At 37.1% G+C, this 25,212-nt stretch overlaps 2 protein-coding genes across 5 annotated transcripts; both read right to left on the bottom strand.

Annotated features, from left to right (window-relative positions):
- Positions 1-658: 658 nt before the first annotated feature.
- On the bottom strand, positions 659-23,782 carry LOC147857484 (uncharacterized). Of its 2 annotated transcripts, XM_087327310.1 has the most exons (3): positions 23,675-23,782; positions 1,272-1,328; positions 659-1,018 (listed from the first exon to the last, which is right to left on the bottom strand). In XM_087327310.1, the coding sequence occupies exons 2-3, from the start codon at positions 1,320-1,322 to the stop codon at positions 761-763; spliced, it is 309 nt and encodes a 102-aa protein (XP_087183436.1). In that variant the 5' UTR covers positions 1,323-1,328; positions 23,675-23,782; the 3' UTR covers positions 659-760. The 2 variants fall into 2 exon arrangements, with proteins under 2 accessions (XP_087183436.1, XP_087183438.1); XM_087327312.1 differs by lacking the exons at positions 1,272-1,328; positions 23,675-23,782 and adding an exon at positions 2,734-2,764 and having other exon boundaries at positions 659-1,010.
- LOC147857485 (uncharacterized) lies at positions 14,236-23,675 on the bottom strand. 3 transcript variants are annotated; one of them, XM_087327307.1, is made up of 9 exons: positions 23,560-23,675; positions 17,330-17,386; positions 16,820-17,076; positions 16,003-16,150; positions 15,449-15,538; positions 15,303-15,357; positions 15,041-15,163; positions 14,888-14,944; positions 14,236-14,735 (listed from the first exon to the last, which is right to left on the bottom strand). In XM_087327307.1, the coding sequence occupies exons 1-9, from the start codon at positions 23,560-23,562 to the stop codon at positions 14,584-14,586; spliced, it is 942 nt and encodes a 313-aa protein (XP_087183433.1). In that variant the 5' UTR covers positions 23,563-23,675; the 3' UTR covers positions 14,236-14,583. The 3 variants fall into 3 exon arrangements, with proteins under 3 accessions (XP_087183433.1, XP_087183434.1, XP_087183435.1); XM_087327308.1 differs by lacking the exon at positions 23,560-23,675 and adding an exon at positions 19,074-19,107; XM_087327309.1 differs by lacking the exon at positions 23,560-23,675 and having other exon boundaries at positions 16,820-17,068; positions 17,330-17,375.
- Positions 23,783-25,212: the final 1,430 nt, after the last annotated feature.

The following is a 25,212-nucleotide window of genomic DNA, read 5'->3' as shown; positions in this document are numbered from 1 at the left end:
CGTTTCAGTTAGACGCCGGCCCGGAGTATGAAGTTGTTGCCATCCAGACAAACCCAATCCTCAAGCAGCGTCGACTCGTTCCACTCGTCGTCTTAAGGGGGGGGATAGTGTCATGATATGGCAAGACTCGAACCCATGACCGTGTATTATATGAGTTGAGCTCTTAACCATTTCACCATCTATTGTAATATGTAGAATATTATTTTCATTTATGTTTTATTATAGGAAATTAATGTATATTCCAGATTTCTCTGGAACATTCTAGAAGCTTTAGGACTACTCTTGAGAACACTATAAAAGGAGGCACAAGGCATTGTTTTGAACCAAATTGGTTCAGTGCCAGTCTTAAGCCTCATAGCCCTTTGTACTTACTCTTCACATAATATATTATTTGTTATCACCATCTCTCTCTCTCTCTCTCATCCTCGCTATCTCTCTCTCTCTCCTCTTCTCTCTTCCTCTCTCGGGAGTCTTACGCAGTCCCATACTCTTAGTACTAATAGTACTTCCCTTCTCAAGTACTAATTCTCTCTCTATTTTAGTACTATTCCTGACATACATAACCTTAACCTTACCAAGTGTTCTTAGGAATTATTTTCAAATGTGATGGTGGTACGAGTTGAGTCATAAAAAATTAAAACTATAGGATTCCAAATTTCATTGCCTTCAAAATAAACGGTCTCACGGAGCAATATTAACATGAAACATGCTTTATTTTCATCAAACAGTGGTTGCATGCTAAAACTTTAGCTAAGGTCACTTACAAAAGTCTACCAAGATAATATATCCGATCTTGCTTAGTTAGGGATTTTTTCTCTACCATGGAGCCCCGAGACTGCTCTTTGGAATATCCCTTTTTATCAACAGTAGAAGAAGCTCTTCTCCATGTGGAATCTTCTTTAGTGGTAGTTTTCCTTGATGATGATGATGATGATGGTGTTGATGATGATGATGCCATGGCATGAGGATGGTTCAATCTAGTTGCAAGTTGTTTCCAATCCTTCCAAAGGCTTTTCAACTCAAACACAAAAAGCAAAAGTAACACTCCATGAGTGACATGTGTATAATGCATTGTGTTGATCTAGTGACGATGTATAAAGTATCATCGTGATTCATGACCAAGTGGTTACATATAATTTATCATTACAATCATGCCTTAGTGGTTGCATAATTTATGATCATGACTCATTGCAACAACCTTCACAATAATCTTAACTGTGTCAATTTGGTCTTTCCATTACTGTCATGCATGTAGGGTTGAAGGCACTTACTCTTCTGAAGTTCCCACCTTGACTTGCAACCCACTCACAAACAACAGACATTGTGATCTAGACATATCAAGAAAAGCTATTTAAAGACTGAACACTATTTCGTTGATGAGATAAATACACATTACATACACATGCCTAATTTATTTCAACCATAAGAAAAGAAATTTACATTGTCATGGGCAAACTAATTTGGTGACCTAGTGATTAATTCATGAGCAATTATAACTATGAATAATGCATCATCCTGACTACGTGATTATGTATAATTTAAATGATCATGATTCATGACATATTGACTATACATAAATCATCATCATGATTCAAGATCTAGGAACTAAGATTATGCATCATCATGATCTAGTGACTAGTATAGTTTATCATCATGATTCATGACCTAGTGACTATGAATAATTTATCATCATGATTTATGACCTAGTGACTATGTATAATTCATCATCATGATTCCCGATCTACTGACTATACATGATGCAACATCTTGATTGGGTGAATATGTATAATTTATCATTGTGATTCATGTGCTAGTGAACATATATAAGGCATCATTTTATCTATAGTTTAACCAATTATTCATGACCTATGGAATATGGGCGTATCATAACCACAATCAAGTGGCTATATATACCTTATCATCAGTGACTATGTACAATCCAAAACATATGATAAGGTGACAATATATATAACCTATCATTGGTGACGATATCTGATTTTTTCTATTGTCAGTGTGTGTGTGTGTGTGATGGTTTGAATTTCTCTGGTACAAGATTTTATTTTCATATATAATGTTTTTGAAATTTTAAGACAGTAATTCATCATTTTACAATGATCATATTTAAATGAACAAACAAAACATTTGCGAGAGAATTCACATATAAAACATATGAGGAAACATTAAATTAACTGCTAAACCACAACTACCTTTACAAATCATGGAATAGATTTTCTAAGAACAAAGCTTGATGATGAAGAATGGGAAATAATCAAAATAGTAAAATTGCTCAAAAATGCATATCAAATCTTAAGGCTAATAAAGGTAAAAGGGTGGTTGAATATTTACCATGATCTTCGTGTGTATTGAACCAAAAAAAGAAAAGGCAAAGTGAAGTATGTAAAAAGAGGTAATTATTATACCCGTTCTACATGTATATAGAAGAGAACGCAAAAAATACCATAAAACTAGCAAAAGAAAGATTCAAATTAGGTGTTTAAATGGAGTGCAAAACATGAACACATGAAAAAGTAAATAAATAAATAAACAAAAGATTCAAAGTTATACATGAGTAGATAGATCGGTCATCTCTATGTACTATAACAAATAGAGAGAAAACAATCTCGATCAATCAATCGGGAAAGAAATACATTGAATGGAAACTGAAGATGGAAAGAGCAAAAAGAAAAACATAGAAAAGCAAAGAGAAACTAGATGGTTTCAACCGGAACTTACAATGAGCTTGGTTGAACTCGCATAGTTGTGGTAGTAGGGACAAACATGGAGAAGAAAAATGGAATGATTTGGTGGGGAGGGGTATTAGAATAAATAATATAGAAATATTTTAGATTGGGAAATAAATAAATATATATATGTATACACCCCTTCAACTAAATGTTAGAGGAAGAGGTGTACCTTTTAGTACCATCTCCCACATATCAAACGTGATGATGTAACTTTACACTAACTAATTCAATATTACAATTTTGCTCTCTCTCTCTCTCCCCCCATCTCTCTCCCTCAGTCTTCCTCTCTCTTCTTCTCTCTTCTCTCTTTCTTTTGTCTCTTTAATTTCTCTTATATGGTATCAAAGCGACATTCATCACGTTAGATAAGTAGTTTGTGAACAAATAAGTGGCGTACATCATGTTAGATTGATCCAAGATGTCAACGACCACCGATATGGAAAATCACTCAGAGTCTGGTGGAAATCCAATCAATGGTACATCAGCAAATCAAATGGCAAGAAAATATGTGGTGGAGAAACTCACCGATCACAACTATAGAATGTGGAGAACGAGAATGGAGTTAATTCTCGAAAGAACAAATCTTATTGGAATCGTTAATGGTTCTGAAGTCATTCCGTCAACAGAACCGGATTTGAGTGATTGGAAAAGTAGAGACCTAGATGCAAGAATGGAGATAATCATGCATCTAAGTGATCGACAAGTTGATCATGTTCGAAGTCTTGGATCCGCACGAGCAATGTGGGATCATCTTAAACAATTACACCAACCCTCCGATGGTACGACCAAAATTTTCTCGTACCGAACCCTAATGAACATGGAGATGCGTGAAGGTGAACCAACGGACACCTTCATAAGCAATTGGCAAAGACAACTAGATGCTGCAATCTCAGCATGTAACATTATTGATGAGACATCAAAATGTGAAATACTAATGGGTTCTTTGCCAGAATCATGGATCACATTTGTGAGTATCTATAGCAACGAGAAGGATCTCAATCTCCAAACCTTGATTGCAAAAATCAAGCAAGACGAACTACGAAGAAAGAAACCAAATGGTCAAATGGACACAAGTCACACAAGTTACATGGCGATGGCGGTGTCCATGAGACATCATTACAAAGGCAACTCATACAAAGGCAATTACCACAAGCCGAAGACATTTCAAAAATTTCATCCAAGGAATAAGCCTCCTCAAGGAGGAGCGGGAGCCATCACCATGTCTACAATTTTTTGTAGATATTGCAACAAACCGGGCCATCTTGAACATGAGTGTCGAAAGAAGCAATACGACCAAAAGGGAAAAGGTAGAAGATTCTAATCCACAAGCAAACAATGCTTCATTACAATCTAATAATAAAGAATATGAAGATGGAGACAACAATTTTATACAAGCATTCATGTGTGAGATGGAAGTAAAACCAACAAAAGGTGGATTCCGAAGTGGATCCAATAAAATAGAAGCATATATGGCGGTAGCAAAATCGGAGAATGGCGCAAATCTTTGGTTTCTTGACACCGGTGCAACACACCATCTCACTCACAACAAGAGCTTGCTCCTCAATTATAAAGCGCTTCCACAAGCCCTAGAAGTTCGATTAGGAGACAATGGTACCAAAGCCGCAATTGGGAAAGGAGAAGTTCAACTTTCCATTAATCAAACAAGGAGAATGAGTATTCCAAACGCTCACTATGTTCCAAGTATCACAAAGAATTTATTATCGGTTAGTGAAGCAACCACAAACGGAACTATTATTGAATTCCATTCAAATTGTGCTATTATTAAACATAAACTACCAAATGGTGAAATGTTAAGAACATCATGCCCAAAACTTGGTCGCCTCTATCCTCTTCAAATGATGGAGGAAACCCAAATTGAAGCACACACAACATTAGGCAACATCATCACCAATACAACCCTACTTTGGCATTATCGTCTTGGACATCTAAATACAAAGTCCATGAAAACCATTCAAACACACAAGTCAAGTGAAGGAATGCCGACAACACCGTTTAGGCATTTACCATTATGTGAAGGATGTATTTTTGGAAAACAAAGTTGTCAACCATTCCCACATAGTGTGAGTCAAACCGAAAGAAGGCTACAATTAGTTCACTCGGATTTATGTGGACCAATGCCGACTACATCATTGAATGGTAACAAGTACTTTATTTCATTCATTGATGATCATACAAGATTCACAATTATATATTTCTTGAAAGCAAAATCCGAGGCTTTTAATGCTTTCAAAACGTATAAAGCTTATGTGGAAAATCAATGCCAAAGTAAAATAAACACAATAAGAACGGACAATGGTGGTGAATATTTCTCACATGTATGGATAAAGTTTTGTCAAGAGCATGGCATTAGGCATCAACATACCGTTCCTTATACTCCACAACAAAATGGAGTTGCCGAACGAAAGAATCGAGCACTCTTGGATGCTAGTCGGAGTATGCTACAAGTCACAGGGTTTCAAAATCAATTTTGGCAAGAAGCGATCGCAACGGCTTCCTACCTTCAAAATCGATCACATCATAAAGCTCTTGGATTGAATACTCCATATTCAAAGTGGTTTGGTCACAAACCAAATGTTTCACATCTTCGTGTATTTGGTGCAACGGCATATGGTCATATTCCACTAGAGAAAAGGAGAAAGTTAGATCCACATGCTAGAAAAGGAATTTTCGTTGGCTATGGAGAATCGGCTGGAGTCAAAGCCTACAAATTACTTGATCTCAAGACAAAGAAATTTTTATTTCTAGCCGGTCGGTTACGTTCGATGAGGAGGGCCTTCTCTCAAATCTCCCAGCAAAGGTAGAACATTCTCAAAATGTTTTAATACAAATTTACTAATGCAGTTGAATATCTCGCATAGAAAATAGTACAAAGGCCCTATTCCTAGAGAACAAGTGCAAAAGCTTGATGAGGATGCAACAATTCAAAAGGAATTAACACATTATCATCATCAAAATCCATTTAAATCGAATGTCCACCACTACCATCCAAATCAACCAAGTAAAGATGAAGATGATGAACAAGAACAACAATCATCAATGGACAAACTTCATGAAATCAATGAAGAAAGACTATCTGTACTCTAACTCATGTTTTGTCATCTTCATCGTCTCTTGATTTTTCCCCTAAAGATGGTGATAATTTCGATGACCCAGGAGGAACTAATAAGGAAGTCTCACATGATAATTTCTCACATTCAAATCTTAAGAATGAAGAGTATTTTCAAAAATTAATACCAAGGAAACCTAGAAGCAAAAGAAAATTTAAGAATATTAATGAACTTATGGAGATTACTGAACCAATTGAAATGCTATTGGTTGATGTCCACAATAATGATATGGATAATCATGATCAAGTTTTTGACTTAACACCGGAAAAGGCTCTTCATGGTCCCGATGCTACGCAATGGGAGGCCGCAATGCAAGCCGAGATGGATGCTTTACATCGGAATAAGACTTGGACCTTAGTTCCACGTGCCAAAGATCGAAATGTAATTTCATGCAAATGGGTCCTTACAAAGAAAACGGATGCCCATGGTATTGTGGTTTGATTTATGGCACATGTTGTTGTGGTTGAGGATTTTCACAAATCCCTGGCATAGATTTCAAAGATATTTTTGCACCTACTTTAAAGATGGTGCCTCTTTGGTTAATGTTCTCAATTTCGGCTAGCCTCAACCTTGAACTCCATCTTGACATCGAGACCGCTTTTCTACATGGAGATCTTGAGGAGGAGATTTATATGGAGCAACCAAGTCACTTTTTGGATCCTCAATTTTCGAATTATGTTTGTAAACTCCACAAATCATTATATAGTCTAAAGCAATCTACGCGGATGTGGCATTTCAAACTACATACGTATCTTGTTTCCATCGGCTTCAATCATCTTCAAGCTGAACCAAATATCTATATTCGCAAGGATGGCACTATCTATGTAATCATTGGTGTTTATATGGATGATTTACCGATTTCTTCGAATTCTATAGCTTCAATAAGGAAGACAATAAACCAATTAAAGGAGAAGTTCCTAGTGAAAGATCTTGGACCTCTCGAATATTGTCTTGGAATCAAGGTCACTCGAAATCGCATAGAAGGAACTCTAACTTTAACACAACAAAAATTGGTGGATGATATTCTTCAAAAGTTTGAGATGGTGGATTGCAAGCCAATTTCGACTCCTATGACAGTTCCATGCAAGCTTTCAACAAATGATAGCCCAATGTCAATTGAAGAAGAACAAATTATGAAGTCACTTCCTTATCGGCAAATCTTAGGAAGTATAAGGTATCTTGTGAGTTGCACTCCTCCCGATCTTTCTTATTGTGCGGGATTCCTTTCTAGATTTATGTGAAATCCTGGACTTGCACATTGGCAAGCCCTTAAACGTGTCCTACGATATCTCAAATATACCAAGGATATGGGTCTCACATATCGAAGCTTCCAATCCAAGAATTCGTCACAACCTAGTGGATGGATCGATACTTCACAAGTTGGATGGACGGATTCGGATTTCGGGGGGGGGGATCTTGATACCTCCCGCTCAACATCAGGCATGGTTTTTATATTTGGTGGTGCCACAATCACTTGGAAAAGCAAACGCCAAGTATCTGTAGCACTTTCAAGCACCGAAGCCGAGTATGTGGCAGCCGCTCTAACGGCTAAAGAAGGATTATGGATCAAAACGATAATTGAAGAGCTTGACATCTTTAAGCTTATGGAAATAAAGATATTTTGTGATAAACAATCATGTATTAAGTTATCAACAACTCCTAAGATCACCGATCAAAACAAGCATATCCAAGCAAGACATCATTTTATTCGAGAATTGGTAGAATCTAAAGAAATGCTACTACATTACACCTCAACAACAACAATGTGGGCAGATTTTTTAACGAAGCCGGTGTCACACCAAAAGCATTGGAATTGTTGCAATAAAATTGGCCTCTACCTACAAAAGGCCAAGAACTAAAATGTTTTACATTAAGGGGGGGTGTTAGAATAAATAATATAGAAACATTTTAGATTGGGAAATAATATGTATACACCCCTTCAACTAAACGTTAGAGGAAGAGGTGTACCTTTTAGTATTGTCTCCCACATATCAAACGTGATGATGTAACTTTACACTAACTAATTCAATATTACAATTTTGCTCTCTCTCTCTCCCCCTCTCTCTCCCTCAATCTTCCTCTCTCTTCTCTCTTTCTTTTGTCTCTTTAATTTCTCTTATAAGGGGGAGGGGGAGGGGAGGAGGAATAGAAATATGAATGGATGATGATGACATTACATATCCCATGAGAAGAAATAGAGGGTGGAGATTTGAACCCACGACCTCCCTCTCTTCTACTATTCAATCTGACTCTGCTTTAAACCCCTTCCAACTTATAGAAGAAGGAAACATGGGGATATTGAGTTTTTACCGTTTGTTTTGATTGGCTGCAATAGCACTTTATGTTTCACGCATCGTTTGAGAGAAGAAACAAGAGATTGGAGAATTGAACCCACAACCTCAATCTCTTCTACCATTCAATCCGACTCCTCTTTAAACCCCTTCCAAGAGAGGAGAAGGAAACATGGGGATGTTGAGTTTTTACAACGTTTTTTTTAATGGCTCCAGTATCATTTTATGTAGCATGTATCGTTTGAGACTAAACAGAGGAGAGGGCCCAATGATGAATCTCGCCTTAATCCCTTGTTGTTCTAGAGGAGAGTCATTTGGTTACCAAGGCGATCATAAAGAGACTTGGAGCATTCAAGAAAATGAAGAAAAAAGGGTATGAACTCATCATAACCGCTTTGCGCTTGCAGAGGGGAAGGGTGTTTGTTGCTAACCAGGACGATTGTAGTGGGCTCTAGAAAACTTCAAGCATTTGGTAAAAGTAATGACCCTTTCGAGTCAATTAGGAGGTTTTCCAAGATTTCTATACAAAAAGAAGAAATTGCATCAATATACTTTGATTCGTTAATTTCATTAGATTGGCGAGTTCATACAAGAGTTGTGCAAACTTTTGAGAACTCCTAGTTTGGAGTGAAATGTTATATGTGACGTTAGACATGCTCTTCACTCATCTATTCGAAACCATTATGGAAGACCATCACATTGAAATCCACAACTAACTTAATGTTTTGTGCTTTTAGATCTTCTTTCTATTTCTAAGTTCCCCGCCCACTCAATCGGGGACATTGTTTTATGACAATGATTAGCCATGTGGACCTTGTCCCCGTACGGTCACACTTATATAATCGTCTATTTATATCTCTAAAAGTTTTGTGTGTGTGTGTGTGTGTGTGTGTGTGTGTGTGTGTGTGTGTGTGTGTGTGTGTGTGTGTGTGTATGTATGTCTGCATGTGTATCAAACCAACACAACAATAAAAAAACAATGCATGCCTCATCTCATCATGTGAATTGAACTTTTCTTTATGTAATATTCAATTCAATTATATTAATAATTTGTGCATTAGTGTTGATATTACATCGAACTCTAGGTGGGCCATCTTTAATTTAGCATGGGAGTTGGCATATACTGATTGAAATTATTCAACATGAGACCATGTATTGCTTAGGATAGGGCAACCCATTCATCAAACAATACATTATTTGTGGGTAGGAACCAATAGCACATTAGATATATAGTAACATACACAAGATAGCTGAAAGTATGCCCCTTGACCTTTTCCTTACTTTCTATTTGTAATATTTTTAGTTACTTGTTGCGTCTCCTAACTAACTACTTACTAATCTTGCTCCACTACATGACACTTCCCCCTTGGCGTTAGGGCTTATCACGAAACACTCCCTCTCTTGCCTTTTCGAAAAAAAGGGGTTTATAGTTAACGCGGAGATAAACAAGAGGAACACTCCATTTTTGAAAAAAGGGGTTTATAGTTAACACAGAGATAAACAAGAGGAACATTGAGTTCATAATCAAGAGGAGAGACATCATTCCAACAACAACACTAAGGAACATTGAGCTCATAATCAAGAGTGACGTCATTCCAACAACAACACTGGAGTCATAAACAGGAATGACATTAGGGTATTCCTATGGAGATTCTTATTGGGTGTGCTCCCGACTGGGTCGAATCTTCAAAAGAGATCAATAGCCTCGTTACATTGTGCAAGATGTGGTGGACGATTGGAAATGGTCCCACACTTATTATGGACTCGGTTATTCACTACAACATTTGTACAAAGACTAAGTGCATCTCTTTATCACAGATTTCCTAGCCGAAGGTTTGGTAACTACTTTTGGATATTTGGACAAATTCCATGCGCCATATTCGACAATGCTCGACAATGCCTATTTTCTCCAATGGACACGATTCAGGGCACTTTGGACCATTTGGACAACCCGCAATAATAAGGTCTTTGATCAAAACCAACTGCATGAAGTTAGCGTCTTTAAGAAATCCCTCAGGCAATCTCTATTTGATTGTTTGCAATTGAGAGACATCACACTCCAAATATACAACCTTTACTTTGAGTGCTTTTAAGATCTTTAGTGTCTAATCGACATTTGTATATTTTTCTTTATTCTTTGTGGGTTTTAACCTCACTTTGAGGTTTCCCACTAGTAATAAAAGTGTAACGAAAAAAGTTGTGGCATCGAATAGGGCAATTGCTTCACACCAGCGGGTTAGTTATTCGGTGATCACCAAAATGTACTTATTGTCGTGAATCAACGAACTCGGTAAAGGGTCCATGAGGTCCCATCCCACCAAGTCGAAGGGCTTTGTGGGTGTAATGCCCGTACGATTGTTGCAGACCCTTCATTGACTGACACATTGGACATGCTTGTAGGAATTGGGAGATGGATCGATGAGCTTGGTCCAATTGTAGAGGGATTGAATGTGATGTAGCAACTTATGGAATCCAAAGTGGTCGATGAGTTGTCTATTGTGGTAGAACACTAGGTAGCTTGGACGAAGAGCCTCTAGTACGTAGACTCGTGGTGGTTGGCATTGACTTACAAAATGTAAAATGTTATTAATAATGATAAAGTTACAATGGATGTGATTTTTCCTACCTCCTTGTATTTGTAGGTTTATATCTTTAATAGTAGGGTCTTTTAGAAACTTGCAAACATGCATGTCCATAGGTTTAGCTTAACATTATGGTACGTTTCATAAAGCAATTCCTTTATTTGGCTGTTGTCAAATCAGTTTTTAAGCATTTAATTCAAAACAACAAAAATAGGCTCACTAGCAAAGTTGCAGACAAACTTTAGCATTGCTACTCATCACCAAATTGGGCCTTTGAGGGGCATCAAAGAGATACATTAATCTTTTAGTCATGTGACTCCATTATCGAGGAGCCAGGATTAATCCGTCGACAAAGTTTTAGTACAACACTATGTTGAGAATCAAGCTCAATGTGTGATAAAACACAATGTGTGATAAAGTGTGTGAACACACTTTACTGTAATCCGTGTAGTTATCAAGTGTGAATGTGATCAAAGAATATCTGATATTCTTGTGACACAATCATACTCAAGTGGATATCTTGATTAGATTCTACCAACCACATTTAATGTGGCAGTCCATTGAGGACTTATATATGAAACCGCCTTGGCCCATTGTATTTAGTTGATGATCTTTAGTTTATTAATATAATTTTCTCTTCAATGTCCGCTCTCACACACACACTACACTTTTGCATACCCCAACTCTACGAGAGTTAGATTCTTTACAACTACCATAGATCCAATGTATCTACCAACCAAATTAGCAAATTCTTTATGTTCAAAGAAAGCTTGATGTGTTCTTCCCATCTTTCTGGTTCTTTCTACAATCCTTAGTCATATGACTGACATTTTAGTCGGGTCACTTCCCTTAAATATCTTCTTTGCATCCTTCTTCTCACCCTTCCATTTGACAATCAGATGGAATGCTTCCATTGTTGCGAATCTTAAAATGCATCACTTCTCATTCACTTATCAATTGGAATATGTTTGCAAAACCATCAAGAACAAATGAAGATAGTAAGACATGTGATAGGGGAATCAGTGTGTAATACAATCACATTGTGAAAATATGGATATTAAGGAATCATATGTGCATTAGTGCTTTATGTGCTATGTTTCTAGGGTAGGTAGTGTCAGCAGCAATGAGCATATTCTCTTCCAATAGACCCTCAAATATCAAGTTTTTAGTCTTTACAAATGTCAACATTTTTTTAAGTGTTTATTTAACAACTTGTTTGGTGCTCAAATATTTCTATTTCTATGTTTTATCTCTCCTTGCTACGAAGGTATCTGCCTTAAGGTAAATCATGATAAATGTTCATTGTTTGTGTAGAAAAGTACTGACACAACCAATGTGACCACTATAAAAAGAATTTCAAGTCTGGAATAGTGCCATGCCCGCCGATGTCACTGCAAAAAATTACCATGTCATGCCTTGTGGGCAACCCTTCCTAGAATTTTCTCATATGTAATCATCCCCATGTTGATTTGGCAAACAAATAAAGATAAGATATTGTTAACACTGTTCGAGATGTTTTAAACGTCTCATGATGAGGAATGATATCTTTAGATTTCCCTAGGCTAGTAATCAATCATGCGTATATTCATACACCATGCTCCATAACACCAATTATTTTTGTGACTAATTTTATGCCTCGTCATGTGGGCATCCCTTTGCCACAAAAGTAATTCCTTCCAAATCTACGAAAACTCTCATGTACCATATATTATATAGCCAATGTTCTAATTGGTGCGGCACCATAAACAAGGATTGACACCTTTGGCATCAATTGATGTGGCATCACTCTCAACTGTTGGGAGCAACATTCATAGTATTAAATGAGAAATAATAAAAAGGTAAACAAAAAGAAACCCAAAAAGAGCTCATTCAAATAACAATGAATACAAGCATTGGCCATTAATATCCTTTTATAGTCTTGTAGCTCTTCATCAATGGAGAGATTGTTTAGCACCATGGGTAACATTGCAACCAAGAGGAGAAATTACCTTGGCACTAGAAAAAACCAATGGCTAAGATTTTCTGGCAACAAATATGCATTTGACTAAATTTTCGTTTCTTTGTGATGATGCAAATGAAAGTTTTATTTGCTTACAAGAGGAAGAAAGTATTCCACTTGTAGTTGACAAGGATAATGGAAAAGGATAATGGAAACGGAGTCATCAAATCATGATGGTGAACAAGATATTGACAATATTGTTCTACATAATAAATATCAACATTTTAAGAGTTTTCAAATGAAACTATTCAAAACTTACTTTATCATGCATTGCATCACATTATTTTATGTCTTTACTAGTCTCTAACCATTTTAAAACTTTCGAGTATTATTACATATGATTGACTAAACATGCATTTGGTCAAATGTTGGTCCTTAGACGTGCTTTTGCTCATAAGTTTGTACATATGCATCCCTTTTCTATTCAAATTTTGAAATTTTGAATGTTGTGTGTTCTTGCCCCCAGCTTCCATCTCGAATTTATATCCTCATTCCCAAAATGTATTTGATATTGATATTGCTTGGGAAGAAAGCTTTGGGGCTTGATTGCATCATTTATCAAATGTTAGATGATCTTGAACATGTTTCTCTCATTGCACAAATTCCTTGGACATGGATCTAAAACCATAATCGACTGTACAATGAACGATCTTCACTATACTACTTCTAAGCTTACTAGTAAGGCAAGTCCAAGGTGGGAGTCTTGCCAAAATACTGGCACACAAAAGAGATTGATAATTATTCAAATAAACAAAGATTTGTCACAAGAGCTCGAAAAAAATTGCTCTTGAACATTTAAAGCCACTATTGAAGAGCTTATAACTGCAAATCCCCCTCAAAGAAGTTCTTGATGGAGAGGAGCATTAAATTCTAGTATTCAATGAATTAGATTCAATGATATGAGATAGTGTTATTCATTAAGGTATGAAAAGGACAAGATCCAACGATGTGCATTGTAAAGGTAAAAACTATACATCTTATTATGGTTCAACTGGCTATATCATGATGTAGCTGATTCACATTGTCACGTGTACAAGTATGAAATACAAAATGATAAAAGGTTGAGATTTCACAAAACAGTATTACTCAATACAAGACTTGTGCATTACTTCATACAAGACTTGCATAAAATTGGTAAAAACCCAAAAAACTACAGAGCCATGGACCTGAGCCATGGGTGGGTTAATGATATTAGAAGCATAATGAGGTCATTGAATATTCTTGCATAAGTCTAAGAAGATTAGAACCTTCTGTTGCTCAAACATTATTTCTAGAGCTTTTTAACAACTCCTAATCAATGCGAAAATACTATCCAAAGTCCTAGATCAAGAAATTTGGTGATTTTCAAGGTCTTGCATGGCAAACTCATTTACTTAAAAGCTTCAAGAAAGATGTTGAGAAGAATAAGATAGAGTCTGACATTGATCACAACACACCTAAACATTCGAAGTCCTTGCACGTACGCATGCCAAACAAAGGAACTAAATGAACTCATATCAACCACATTTCACTAGTGTGCATATCTTTAGAGATAAATAAATGTCCATCTATGGGCTACTTTACATATAGTAACCTATTGGAAAACAGTGAACGTAATACCTTTTGTTCGGAATTCCATTAAAAATGATCATAAATACCTTTTTTAGATAAATCTCAATAAGAAATGTGAGCAGTGTATTTGGTAATAAATGCATTGCATTTGGATTTTTAGATATCCCCCACCCCCTTCGCACGTACTTTCTCAATCATCGCCACAATCCTTGACTGATCATCCTTCCTTGATCCCACTCTGATCTTTATCGCATTATAGGGTCATGAGAAAGGCAACAGGATCATGTGTTATTCCCAATCTTTCTTAACCTTCAAATTCAAAGGAACAACTTTCCCTTTTCTCCACTTCGCAACTTGTGCAAAATACTTGGGTAATACAACTCCATCGAACCCCTCCGTCAAAACTACTCCATTATCAGACATATATAGTTTCATGCCATCTGGAGACAATATGGCACGTGAGTATTTATGTAGATAGAACAAATTCATATATAGAATGAAACATATGAAAACTCAAACACAATATGGCATGTCTATGTATATGTAGATAGAACAAATTCATATACAGAACGAAGCATATGAAAACTCAGACCTTCAAGGGCTTTCTTAGAATCCAAGTATATTATAACATCACAGGAAGATCTCATTCCTGCAATCAAATGATTAAGTTTAGAGAGTCATGACTATTAAGTTTGATCTCAATATGTACTTCAAATTTAACCTGATTATATTATAATTGGCATACCACTTATTACTCCATCCTCCGTGGGTAAACCGGTTGCAAAATGTACATGATTTCTCCCCATCCTTTTTAATCCAGAACACAATATTGAATTGAGATTGTTCATTGAAGTACCATGTATACAAACTGTCAAATAATATAAACTGAGAACTAATTTACATGTGCCTATTGAAAGCTCCCATAAAGGCGTATGATGATTCACAAATGGCATTCTTATAAAATTTCATAGAATAAACACATGATAGATTTAATTCCCAAAAATTACCAGGAATTTCATCAGCGAACAAGATTGGTTTCAACAACTTCTCTGTTTTCACGGCCTAAAACAAAGAGCCAATCACTCAAGAACAGCAAAAATTTCCTAATTGGAGAAACTCTTTCAAAACTAGATTCAAATAGCTTTCCACTTACTTTTAGACTATGTCCTTGATTAGCCCTTATCAAGAGGATGCCATCTTCCTCCAATAATCCAAAACGTTGCTTATTGTCTTGTTCTACAGCCTACACAACCAATTCCACACAAAAAAAACTCACAAATTACAATGTACAAATATGCCTTTGCCAAGAATTTGAACATAAGAACATGAAAACAATCCAGAGTCTCCAACAAAACAGACATAGACAGAAAGAAAACAAAAAGAATGAAAACACGGTATATTCTTGTAATCTTCAATCTCTTGAGACAAAAAATTATCATTATCTTGATGGGCAAAATCCAATCTGTGAAAAAAATAAACCATCATTAAAGATATTGCATGTTGATAGAAAAACCAATGAATTATGTCACTACCACATTTGTGATGTGATGATCAAAACCAACTATAAAACAGTTAGAAAGATGTGCATGAAAAACTATCAAACAATTGAAAAACATAGGCCACAAAGACTCAATCAAAGTTGTTTGCAAGATTTATATGCCATTGCTAAAACTATGGAACTTATTCTAATGCAGATCAAGGTGGCACCTTCATTACATCTTCCACAGTGTAGACAGTCAACGGTATCCCAGCCATTGTTTTGACTCCAAGTTTTAGCAAGTCTGCAACTGCAACATAGCCATCGGCACGGATTTTCAGGTTCAAGTCTACTGCACGATGCCTCAAAATACTTGTTCTACCAATAAGGAGAACAAATGATCACCATTTTATGACGGATTTTTCAACTTGTTTTAAAATAATATCCGAATAGAAATACCACCGATGTTTGGATATTTACCAGTATACCCCAAACTTTTCAATGGCCCTATTGAAAGATGTTACTCCAACGTAAACCACTAATATACTAAGACACAAACAAAACGAAAAACAAGGAGCACACGATTTACGTGGAAAACCCTGATTTCAAGGAAAAACCACGGCGAACAGAAACTTCCACTATGAGACAAGAAGAAATTTATGAGACAAGCTTCTCTGTTCTGTCTCTCTTTCTTCTCTATTTCACTCTCGTTTATTTGTTTCCTCTCACGCTCAGCTTCTAAGCTATCCTTCCTTTTAGAGGACGGCGCTACATGGGAATAAAATGGGAAAGTATCACTGCATCTCTTAAGTTAACTGGGGACATAACCATAACCTTACCAAGTGTTCTCAGGGTTTATTTTCAAAATGTGATGGTGGGACGAGTTGAGTCGTAAAAAATTAAAACCGTAAGATTCCAAATGTAATTGTGTAATCAAATTTCATTGCCTTCAAAATAAACGGTCTCAAGGAGCAATATTAACATGAAACATGCTTTATTTTCATCAAACAGTGGTTGCATGCCAAAACTTTAGCTAAGGTCACTTACAAAAGTCTACCAAGATAGTATATCCGATCTTGCTTAGTTAGGGATTTTTTGTCTGCCATGTAGCCTAGAGACTGCTCTTTGGAATATCCCTTTTTATCAACTTTAGAAGAAGCTCTTCTCCATGTGGAATCTTCTTTAGTGGTAGTTTTCCTTGATGATGATGATGATGATGATGGTGCTGATGATGACGATGCCATGGCATGAGGATGGTTCAGTCTAGTTGCAAGCTGTTGCCAACCCTTCCAAAGGCTTTTCAACTAAAAAACAAAAAGCAAAAATAACACTCCATTAGTGACGTGTGTATAATGCATTGTGCTGATCTAGTGACGATGTATAAAGTATCATCGTGATTCATGACCAAGCAGTTACATATAATTTATCATTACAATCATGCCTTAGTGGTTGCATAATTTATGATCATAACTCATTGCAACAACCTTCACAATAATCTTAAATGTGTCAATTTGGTTTTTCCATTACTGTAATGCATGTAGGGTTGAAGGCACTTACTCTTCTGAAGTTCCCACCTTTACTTGCAACCCACTCACGAACAACAGACACTGTGATCTGGACATATCAAGAAAAGCTATTTAAAGACTGGACACTGTTTGGTTGATGAGATAAATACACATTACATACACATGCCTAATTTATTTCAACCATAAGAAAAGAAATTTACATTGTCATGGGCAAACTAATTTGGCATTGAACATAAGTTAATGCATCTATTTCTTTCTTTTTTTCTATATCTTTCGATCAATACCTTCTTATCCCTCTTCTTTTGCTCTCACAGTTTCGTGTCCGCAGGATTTCGTCAACTTCTTTAGATGTCTTAGTCCCATCCAAGTTTCCTCTTCGCCCAGGAAAAGATTAGAAACATCTTGAGGAAATATCGTAGATTTCATAAGGGGAGGCCCAAACTGTTGCTCCCTAAGGCAAGCTTTTTCGGGGAACTGGTGCTTTTTAGGATAGTTTAGATCCCTGGGCATAAAATTTATGATGAGGTCTAGCAAATTTGATCCTTGTAATTTGGTGACCTTTTTCCTCTAAACATTCAATACTGTGTTTGTGAAATGTCAATGGGTTCCTTTTTCATGCAATTGTTAATCAAGTACACCTAACGCAAAAGCTTGTTGGCATGCAATTCGATGAGTCCAAGAGTGCAGCTGAACACTTGTCCTTGTTTACAAGTACCTTATCACAGCTGCAAGACTTAGGAACAACTCCTTTTGATGATAAGCTCAAAGCCATTTTCCTATTAATGACACTACCTGACTCATGGGAGACATTGGTAGTCTCATTATCTAATAGCGTGTTACACTTAACGTGTATCCTATGAAAGCTTTGGTGTGAACATTGTTATAATAGTGTGAACCTAGTCAAGTAACTGTTGGGTGTGAACACACTCAATAGTTTGAACCAAGATTAGTGGTTGTTAGGTGTGAATATAGTTATAATAGTGTGAACCTAATATAGTAACTGTGGGGTCTATAAGTCTTGTAGAAACTGGTTATATAAACCATTCTACATCTTTGTAATCAGTGCTCGTTTTTCCCTAATCTATTGATATTTTCTTAAGTCTTCTAAGTGATCTTGCTGTATGAGAGTTAGTCTAGATCCATGTTTTTTCTACATGGTATCAGAGCAGGTTTAGGTTACTTTCTCTATCCTATCCTTCCAAATAGGGATCACAGATCTTTCTATTTATCTCTTCCCACCTAAGAAGACATCAAACCTCTCCATCTACAACAACAAAAGTTTGAATAGAAAGCTGCAGCAGAGGCGATCTTTCTCTATTTTCACATTTTCAAAAAGTAGATTACGAGCTGATTCTTCTGATTACTTGCACACCCAAATCGGATTTTTGTTTTTGGAGGTATAGTCAAAACCAAATTTGATTATAAGGTCTTTGATCGAAAGCAACTACATGAAGTTAGCTTCTTTAAGCAATCCCTCGGGCAATCTCTATTTGATTGTCTGCAACTTAGAGACATAACACTCCAAATTTACAATCTTTACTTTGAGTGCTTTTAAGCTCAGTAGTGTCTAATTGACACTTGTATATTTTTCTTTATTCTTTGTGGGTTTTCACCTCAGTTTGGGGTTTCCCACTAGTAATAAAAGTGTTACTAAAAAAAAAAAAACTCGAGAACCAATTAAAAAGTCAAGACAGCCATCTCCAGCTATGGATAAAATTGTTTCTCCCTCCCTCTCTGTCTCTCTCTCTCAAAAAAGAGGAAGAAACAAGACTTACCATGGAAGCTGAAATCTGTAGGTAAAACGCCTTTCTTTTATTCTTGCAGAGGACAAGCCTCAAGGAGAGAGAGAGAGAGAGAGAGAGAGAGCACAAAGGAGGAAGAAACAAAACTTACCATTGACGCTGAAATCTCTAGGTGTAAAGCCTTGCTTTTATTCTTCCATTGGACAAGTCTCCGAGAGAGAGAGAGAGAGATAGTATGTGTGTGAGAACCGACTTTGAGGTTTCACACACACATAATATGTGAGTAATAGAAATGGCTACGAATTCTGGCTACATGAAGAGAGACGCATTCTTCAGATAATATTTCTCGTCATCACCTTCTCATCCCTCTTGTTTTGCTCTCTCACAATTTCGTATCCGCAGGATTTCGTCAACTTCTTTCGATGTCTAAGTTCCACCCAAGTTTCCTCTTCGCCCAGGAAAGGTTTAGAAACATCTTCAGGAAATATCGTAGACTTCATAAGGGGAGGCCCAAACTGTTGCTCCCTAGGCCACGCTTTTTCTGGGAACTGGTGCTTTTTAGGATAATTTAGATCCTTGGGCATAAAAATTATGATGAGGTCTAACAAATTTGATCCTTGTAATTTGGTGACCTTTTTCCTCTAAACATTTGATGTGTTTGTGAAATATCAATGGGTTCCTTTTTCATGCAATTGGTTATAAAATTTATAAGTTTGGTCCTTTATCATTATTCCACCTAACTATCTTCTCAATTCTCATAATCAGTTTTGGGTTCCTCAACTTATGGCCCATGGATCCACAATCTATTGCTCTATGGAATTGGTTTGGCACTTGGTACTCACTTGTTTAAGCTCATTATTCCCCTATGTGAGCTTTGATGTTACCTAACGTTCTTACGAAGAGCTATGCACTGGTAGGAGTATGAGGGATTCTTCTCCAAGGAAAGATGGTGAAGAAAAAGAACCCAGCATAAAATAGTAAACGGTGGAACTGCAATGAAGATTGCAGCTTCACTGTGGTTCCCTTGGAACTATGGACTTGAGACTTCGAATCGATGACTCATCGACAGGTCCATGCCCAATTCAAACTATACGGAATTTGATAGTTCAGTGCTCCAGGTACAAGCACAAGTTGACCTTACATACCGAACAACGGTCTGCCACAACATATAGGATAAAAAATGGCTTAATTGAAGACAATTTTCCATAACCAAGTTGTTAAGTTAGGCCCTCTACATCCCCAAGAGTTGAGCAACCAAATGAATTCTCAGAACAAAATGATAATTAATTCTCACGCAAGATCAGACTCATCAAACCGTAAGCGATATGTTCTATTTGACCTCACCATGTCCGGATTTTCTTGTGCCAACTGACTTCGTGACTAGAGTTTGTACACACATCTGTACATGTGTATTTTCTCTGAACTTGTCCTTATGGTGTTTGTCTTTGCTAATAATCCTCTTTCTTTCTCTACAATGTATATTTGTATATAGATGAATCTTTCAATTAGTTCAAATTATGATGTGTGTCATGGGCAAACTAATTTGGCATTGAAGATATGTTAATGCATCTATTTCTTTCTTTTTTTCTATGTCTTTCGATCAATGCATGCTTTGCATAGACGAAGCTTTGAACTAGCTCTTTCTGATTTGTTTCATAGGCCGATATTGGCCACAGTTAGACTTTATTACATATTCAAGTGTCCTGCTTTCTTTGTCTTCCTCTCAATACATAGACCAAGCGTTGAAATTTATATTCTTATGATTCATTTCGTAGGCCTATTTCAACCTCTTTGGACATGCTTGGATGTATCTTCAAGAGAACAGGAAACCTATCTATAAAAACCGACTAATTTTCCTGAAACTTATTTGGATAATTCAGGTTTTCATCTATCCTTTTCTTAATAACCATATAGCATCATATCAAAGCCATAGAAGTTATTTATTTCTAGCAACGTGCCATGAGAAGCCAATCCTTGTGGCATTATGCTACTACCTTCAAGGCTCAAATATGTCACAATGGAAAACTAACTTGTCACAAACTATTCAAATTAACTTGATCGACGAAAGTATCAATCTTAAATAGACTCAAATGCTTATCTTATTAAGACCGAAGAAATTTAAATGCATGGGCATTGAGGGTCAAGCCTTTTGATTCAAACCTTAGCCATGCCCACTAAGTTTAGTCATGGAATTCCTCCTTTGAAGCTATAAACAGACTTTTGCAGCTAGGTGCAAAAGGGCTGCCTACTCCACCTTAAATGATAGTATGAATGGCACTAAATATGGCTACTTGGTAAAAAAGTAACGCAGATTGTCAGCCCCCCAAAGAAAGATGGGAGAAAAAAAAATGAGTCAGGGTATGGAGACCTCATTACTCTGATGCCATATGAGGAAACTATTAAGAACAGCAGTGAGTTCCCAAAAAGCCTAGCAACATTAGAGAAAAGACACCCAAAACAGGAATTTTATTTCCTAGTCACGCTCAAATTCCTTTAAATACAAAAATGATAGTAGGATTGTAACAAATGTATTTATGAAAGTAGCATAATTAGTTTAAGCAGAGGATTAGTGGCAAGAAGACAAATGATCAAATATTTTTGTTTGTTTAACATCATTCTCCCTAATGGTCCGACTGTCAAATATCATTCATTCTCACACTGTTTATGGTGTACATTGTCGGCCTCTGACAATGTTTATGGTCTATCACCCTCTGCCAATGTTTATGGTCTATTACCCTCTGACAATGTACACCATAAACAGTGTTAGAATCAGCAATATTTGACAGTCTGACCATTAACGAGAATGATGTTAAACAACAAAAATATTAGATGAAAATTGTTGCCGTGGCCACTAAGTTTAGTCATGGAATCCCTCCTTTGAAGCTATAAACAGATTTTTGAAGCTAGGTGCAGAAGGGCTGCCTACTCCACCTTAAATGATAGTATGAATGGCACTAAATATGGCTACTTGGAAAAAAAGTAACACAGATTGTCAGCCCCCCAAAGAAAGATGGGAGAAAAAAATATGAGTGAGGGTATGGAAACATCATCACTCTGATGCCATATGAGGAAACAGCAGTGAGTTGCCAAAAAGCCTAGCAGCAATAGAGAAAAGACACCCATAACAGGAATTTTATTTCCTAGTGACACTCAAATTCCTTTAAATACAAAAATGATAGTAGGATTGTAACAAATGTATTTATGAAAGTAGCATAATTAGTTTATGCAGAGGATTAGTAGCAAGAAGACAGATGATCTGATATTTTTGTTTTGGCTTGAACGTAATAAGAAAAACCCGTTATTGGCCCAAAAAGTGTTAGAATATACAACGGTTAGAATCAAAATTAAATTTATAATTGGAACAAAATGTATCAACGACCAATTCGAGAGTCAAACAAGTCTAACACTCACCTTCCTTGTCTCCGATGGTCTAACCCTAGTAATAAGCTATTGGGGATATCCATCACAAGATCTTGGGTTTAAATCCCTACTTTTATACATCTTTGCTACACCATATACCATTTCTCCTAAACTAGAATGTCAAACTATAAAGTACTCGAGCACTGCTCTTGCTCTTCCCCCTCTCCATTTTTACTCTTCTATTTTCAAACATAAAAAGAGATCAGTATGTTATTTTAAAAATAATAATACCACAAAACCCATGGTCAGGCAAAGACATTTTGATTCAATAATCACAGAAGTTGTTCTTTTGTTGTTGGTAGGATAAGACATTTCTGTTGTGTAAATAAAAGAGAGAACAATTGCTATATTTAATAAATTTTTAAGAGAAATATGACCCCATGTTTGGTTTGGAAAGACCCATAAAATAACTGCTTTCTGCTCTTTACAAATATGATCCCATGCTTCAAACCCATCAGTACCTTCTTTTTTCCTCCTAAGGGTGTCGAATAAATCTTTCTAATTTTGCTCTTTAGCTTGTTAATAGGCAAATAGACACTTTGATACCACCATATTTAATAAAAAGAGAAATATTGCCCCATGTTTGAGAAGGCCCAAAAGTACTTCTTTGCTCTTTTGGGGTGTCAAATAAATCTTTCTAATTTTGCTGCTCTTAAGCTTGTCAGTAGGCCAATAGACACTTTGCTAATGCGACACATAGTAACCTTTCAATACTTTGTTACTATCCATCCAATTCTATTCTATTTTGTCAATTGACAATATGACAAAATAGAATTTCAATGCTTTGTTAAAATCTGAGATGGACGTCCAAGGATCTTTCAAGGTCTATCAGAATATTCAAAAGAATGGAAGAAATGTTCGTGATAGTATGATAATCATCTAGATAGAAACAAAACAATAGAAGCATTATTATGTCCTTAGGTTTATTAGAAGATTCAATAAATGTTTAATATGATAATCATCTAGACAGACAAATTATAAAAGTTATATTTCCATATCAATCAGTTCGCCAGCTATGGATAAAATTGGCTCTCCCTCCCTCTCTCTCTCTCTCTCTCTCAAAAAAAAAAAAAAAAACAGAGGAAGAAACAGGACTTACCATGGAAGCTGAAATCTGTAGGTAAAACGCTTTGCTTTTATACTTGCAGATGACAAGCCTCAAGGGGAGAGAGAGAGAGAGAGAGAGAGAGAGAGAGAGAGAGAGAGAGAGAGACCTTTGTTTACTTCTGCGGCTCCTGCCCAAGGTCGCAGCTATGGCGCTCTGTCAGATGTGACTTCCAGATGGAGCGATGTGTCTGGAAGAGACGATCTGACGGTATCTTCATTATCAATGTGGGAAAGACATGGGAGAAAATAGTGGCCATTGAGAACCCCTAGGACATTTCGATGGCCATGGTGTGTGTTTAGGCCAAAGGTTGGAATTCCTCGGTGAGATCTTCGTGGAGGATCTGAATGTTATTCTCGTCCATCTTGTAAAACCCCATGCCTTCTTTTCTTTTGTTTTTGGCATCCACTCGGAAGATTTGTAACTCGGTTGCTTGAGCCGACCATTCATTCCATCCGCGAGCGAGTGCTTCTTCGCCTTTTTTATTTAGCTTTAGCCGGTGCTTCGCCACTAGTGCCTTCACTCAGGTTTCGCCCATTTCATATTTGGCACGGAGGGTATCTAGTTCTTCTTTAACGTCTTGGCGTTCCGTTCAAGCTTGGCTTTGAGGATCTCGCAGGATACGGTAACTCTGGCAAGCTTTTTCTCCATTTCCTTCGTATGTAGGTCGTAGCGTTTGAGGAGTCGATTTGAATTATCAGCTAACTCCTGTGGACATCGGTCACACTGTTGTCCGAGTTCTAGTGTCTGGGAGATCTGCAATTGGTGGAGGAACTCCGACAATGTGTATTTCTCCTGCTCGGCTTCGTCTATCATTTGAAAGTGCCGACTGGAGCGGATCTGGAGTTCTGAGAGTTCGTTTTGTAGAGTTAGAAGTGTTGGGACTACGGTCCCTTTGGATGGGATGGTCGGATGTCGGAGATGAATGACGACAAGCCCGGTTGCGGTTTTCGGAACCGGATGATGAAGACCCCGGCTTCGGAGCCGGATGACGAATGTACCCGGAGAGAGAGATCCGGATGCGGGGACATATCCGTGAATATGTTTGCCAAGGGCCCTTGAGGCTATAGTTGTAAATAGCCCCAAAGTCATATGTGTATAAATATGACTTAGGGCAAACAGTTTTAATGTTGCTACTCATTTTTCTGTTTTTCCACTCAAGAGGAGTGAAGAGAGAGCAGCCGTGAGAGAGATAGAGCGTGAGAGAGGGAGAGGTCGACGCCTCTGTGTAATACCGCCGCCTGTGGTGAGGATAGCGAGCTCAAGGTCGTCGCCTTGCAGCTCGCCATTGTATATTTCTCTGTGCATAGTTTTGGTTTGGAGTCTTGCACTCCCGTGGTTTTTCCCGTATAGGGTTTTCCACGTTAATCCCTGTGTTATCGTGTCTTTCTCTGTGTTTCCTATTTTCTGCTGCATTGATTCGTGATTTCTCGGTTGTGGCCGAGTGGTGAAGGCGAATCGGAGCGTTGATTCTCAACAAAGTGGTATCAGAGCGAGGCTGCTGCAGAAAATGGAAGGCGGCGGCAGCGGGCAGCCGGAGATGATGGTGCTGAATGCGCAGAATTACGCCGACTGGAAGATCAAGATGGAGGATCTTCTAATTGTTCGGGACTTGTACGAACCGATTGACAGGTCGGAAATACCGAA

The sequence above is a fragment of the Azolla caroliniana genome, unplaced genomic scaffold (genome assembly GCF_043228905.1).
Source record: "Azolla caroliniana isolate FFs.n. ecotype wild unplaced genomic scaffold, voAzoCaro1.0.p SCAF_11, whole genome shotgun sequence".
Taxonomy (NCBI): domain Eukaryota; kingdom Viridiplantae; phylum Streptophyta; class Polypodiopsida; order Salviniales; family Salviniaceae; genus Azolla; species Azolla caroliniana.
This window is presented reverse-complemented; position numbering and strand designations above follow the sequence as displayed.

What these genes read in the sequence shown, in the direction of transcription:
- LOC147857484 (XM_087327310.1), bottom strand. Translation starts at nt 1,322, where the DNA reads ATGTCTGTTGTTTGTGAGTGGGTTGCAAGTCAAGGTGGGAACTTCAGA. An exon ending in AAGGTGGGAACTTCAGAAGA is followed by an intron (nt 1,019 to 1,271) that starts GTAAGTGCCTTC and finishes TTTGTGTTTGAG; the next exon opens with TTGAAAAGCCTTTGGAAGGA.
- LOC147857485 (XM_087327307.1), bottom strand. An exon ending in CTGTGGAAGATGTAATGAAG is followed by an intron (nt 15,539 to 16,002) that starts GTGCCACCTTGA and finishes TTGGTTGTGTAG; the next exon opens with GCTGTAGAACAAGACAATAA. An exon ending in ATCAAGGACATAGTCTAAAA is followed by an intron (nt 15,358 to 15,448) that starts GTAAGTGGAAAG and finishes TCTTTGTTTTAG; the next exon opens with GCCGTGAAAACAGAGAAGTT.